We start from the raw sequence: 2,974 nt of genomic DNA on the forward strand, positions 1-2,974 counted from the left end.
ACGGTTCTCCCTAAACATTATACTAGTTTATCTTTAATAAATAATTATATAATTATATAGTTTTATTTAATTTTATTTTTTATATTTTATATTAAATATATTATATTAATATATTAAAACTAATCTAGTCTTATCTTATTACTAGATCTTAGGTTATTTACTTAGAAAATAAGTTATTTATAATTTTATTTTATAGTAAAGTATAATATAGATATAGTCTAGTCTCTTATAATAAAGATGATAACTACTATATAAATACTACTAAAAAAATTAGATCTTTATATCTACTATAATACTTTAACTACTTAATAATAGATTCTAAAATAAATTTAGTATTTTAAGTTATATTTTAAATAATAATGTCTATATAAAATATAATTTAATTATAATTTAATTAAGTAATAAAGTTAAAAAGATAGTTTTTTAACTTTCTTTTTTTTAATTTATTAATTAAATTAAATAAAATCTTAAAGTAACTTTAATAAACTATATACTAGTTCAGCTAATAAAATTTATAAGATTTATTTTAGAGTTTATAAATGATTAATTAAGTTTCTATAGTAGATATAAAAATCTAACCCTTTGAGTAGTATTTATATGGTGGTCGTTGCGGCGCGATGGTTGTCACCATGTACAGCACCTACTGGCAAAGTAGGTGCGGGCACATGTACGCCAAACTACGGAGCATCTTATCGGCAGCACCTGCGACTTTGGGAGCAACAAAGCGCGCAAAATGCTGCCCCCGATTCCCAGTCTCAATGACTACGGTCTCTCGAACACGCATGGTTTTCTTCCGAGCGAGCTTCCGCTAGCACGACTCCCCGACCCCTACTACAACAAGTGGGAAGCCATCGCCGCAAATCTGTCAGCATTGATTCTCAGCCGCCGACTTCGCGGTGTCATCGATCGGCTACCTGTGCTTGCAACTATCGGCCTCGAGCACGATGCGGAGTGGCGCCGCGCATACTCGATTCTTTGCTTCATGGTCCATGGCTATATTTGGGCCGGTGATTCGCCCTTGGATCGCATTCCGCCGCAGATTTCTATCCCACTTCTTACAATATCTCACCGTCTCGAGATCCTTCCAGTTGCCACATATGCTGCTGTCTGTCTCTGGAACTTCAAACCGTTATTCATGAACGAGAATATTGATAATTTGGAAAATTTGGCCAGCCTCAATACTTTCACGGGCTCCATGGACGAATCCTGGTTTTACTTGGTTTCAGTTGCCATCGAGGCTCGCGGTGCGCCTGTGCTTGATCTGGGGATTACCGCAATGGAGGCAGCCAGACGCAATGACAGTGCCCTGGTTACGAACTGCCTGTGCGCATTCGCTGAACGCCTGACCGATCTCACAAGTCTTCTTCAGCGTATGCATGAGAGCTGCGATCCCGCAGTGTTTTATCATCGGATACGCCCATATCTTGCGGGCAGTAAGAACATGGGTGAGGCAGGCCTGCCTCATGGTGTCGTATATGAAGACGGCTCCGGCGTCGAAGTGTACCGACAATACAGTGGAGGCAGCAATGCTCAGAGTAGTTTGATCCAATTCTTTGATATTGTCCTCGGCATCAAGCACCTCCCTACCGGGCAGTCAGCAACGACCCACGAAGCCATGGCGAAGCGAAACAACTTCATACAAGACATGAGAGGCTATATGCCGGCACGCCATGCAAAGTTTCTCAATGACTGCGAGGATGTGGCCAATATCCGTTCCTATGTTGAAAGCAATACTGGCGATGACAGGTTGTGCCTTGCATATGATGCGTGCCTTGCTATGCTCAGCGCATTCCGCGACAAGCACATTGCTATTGTCACTAGATACATCATAAACCCATCGCGAGAAGTTCGGGCGCGCAGCCGCAGCCCCGAGGCGGCGCGTGGCCGCAATAACATCGCTGTCGCGTCGCGGAAAGAAGACAGCAAATTGCAAAAGGGAACTGGCGGGACTGCTCTCATTCCTTTTCTCAAGCAGGCTAGAGATGAGACCGGTGCTCCAGCAATAGCAGAGTGGACAAGGCAATTTATGAAGCACCAAGTGAGAACCTCTGATCAAAGCGATCTATTTGCAACGAAGCGAGATGAATTGGTGATGCCAAGGGCAGATGAGGTTTCTGTCAGCGGACTGGCGGAAACATGGACGATGGAAGATGAGATGGGAGGAATTTGCCAATTTTGATACTGCAAGTGGAATGCGTATTCGACTTCCAAAATAAAGACCTAACTAGCCGTCCTCGCCTCCTATCTCGTAACCTCGAGAGGGTGCTCCTAACTAAAACCGGCTTATCACTGATTCCATTCATATATATCAAATTATATATATATAATAGGTAAGCTACCTATAATACGAAAATCATTATTTTAAAGTCTATATTCTTATATATCTTATATATATAAGCTTTACTTCTATTATTTCTTTTATAAGAGTTAATTAATATAGTAAAATAGATAAAGATATAATATATCTTCTAAACTTTTTAAGTGAAGAAGTATATAATAGAATTAGTAATTTACTGGTTTTAGCTAGGAGTACCTTCTTAAGGTCACGATATAAGGGGGCTAGTATAGCTATAGTAAGGTATAAAAGGTTAGTTGTTTTTCTTAATTTATAGTAAAATATATACTTTTAAATACTTATATTAAATCTATATTAAAAATAAGAAAAAGAGTATTATAATAGAGATTTATTATATCTTTATTTTATATATAAGTAATAAAGCTAATAACCAATAGTTCTAGTAAAAGACTCTATAAAAGTAAAAAGTAATATTTTAATAAAATTACTATCCCCTATAACCTATTATAAGTCTACTATAAATAAAAAATAGACTTTCTATCTTATTTTAAGATTTTCTAGAGCTTTTATTATAAGGTTTAACTAAATAAACTCTTAATATAAAATAGAATTTTAGTAATTATCTATATTATAACGTAGTTAATAAGCGAGCGGCGTAGATAAGCGAGCAGCGCACCT

General features: G+C 37.4%; 1 protein-coding gene across 1 annotated transcript; it reads left to right on the forward strand.

The window, feature by feature from the left end:
• Positions 1-733: 733 nt before the first annotated feature.
• On the forward strand, positions 734-2,179 carry BBA_10346 (indoleamine 2,3-dioxygenase; the record flags this gene model as incomplete). The annotated part of the gene is made up of 1 exon (XM_008605443.1): positions 734-2,179. One exon carries the CDS (start codon positions 734-736, stop codon positions 2,177-2,179), a length of 1,446 nt encoding a protein of 481 aa, XP_008603665.1.
• Positions 2,180-2,974: the final 795 nt, after the last annotated feature.

Source organism: Beauveria bassiana (assembly GCF_000280675.1).
Source record: "Beauveria bassiana ARSEF 2860 unplaced genomic scaffold BBA_S00146, whole genome shotgun sequence".
Taxonomy (NCBI): Eukaryota; Fungi; Ascomycota; class Sordariomycetes; order Hypocreales; family Cordycipitaceae; genus Beauveria; species Beauveria bassiana.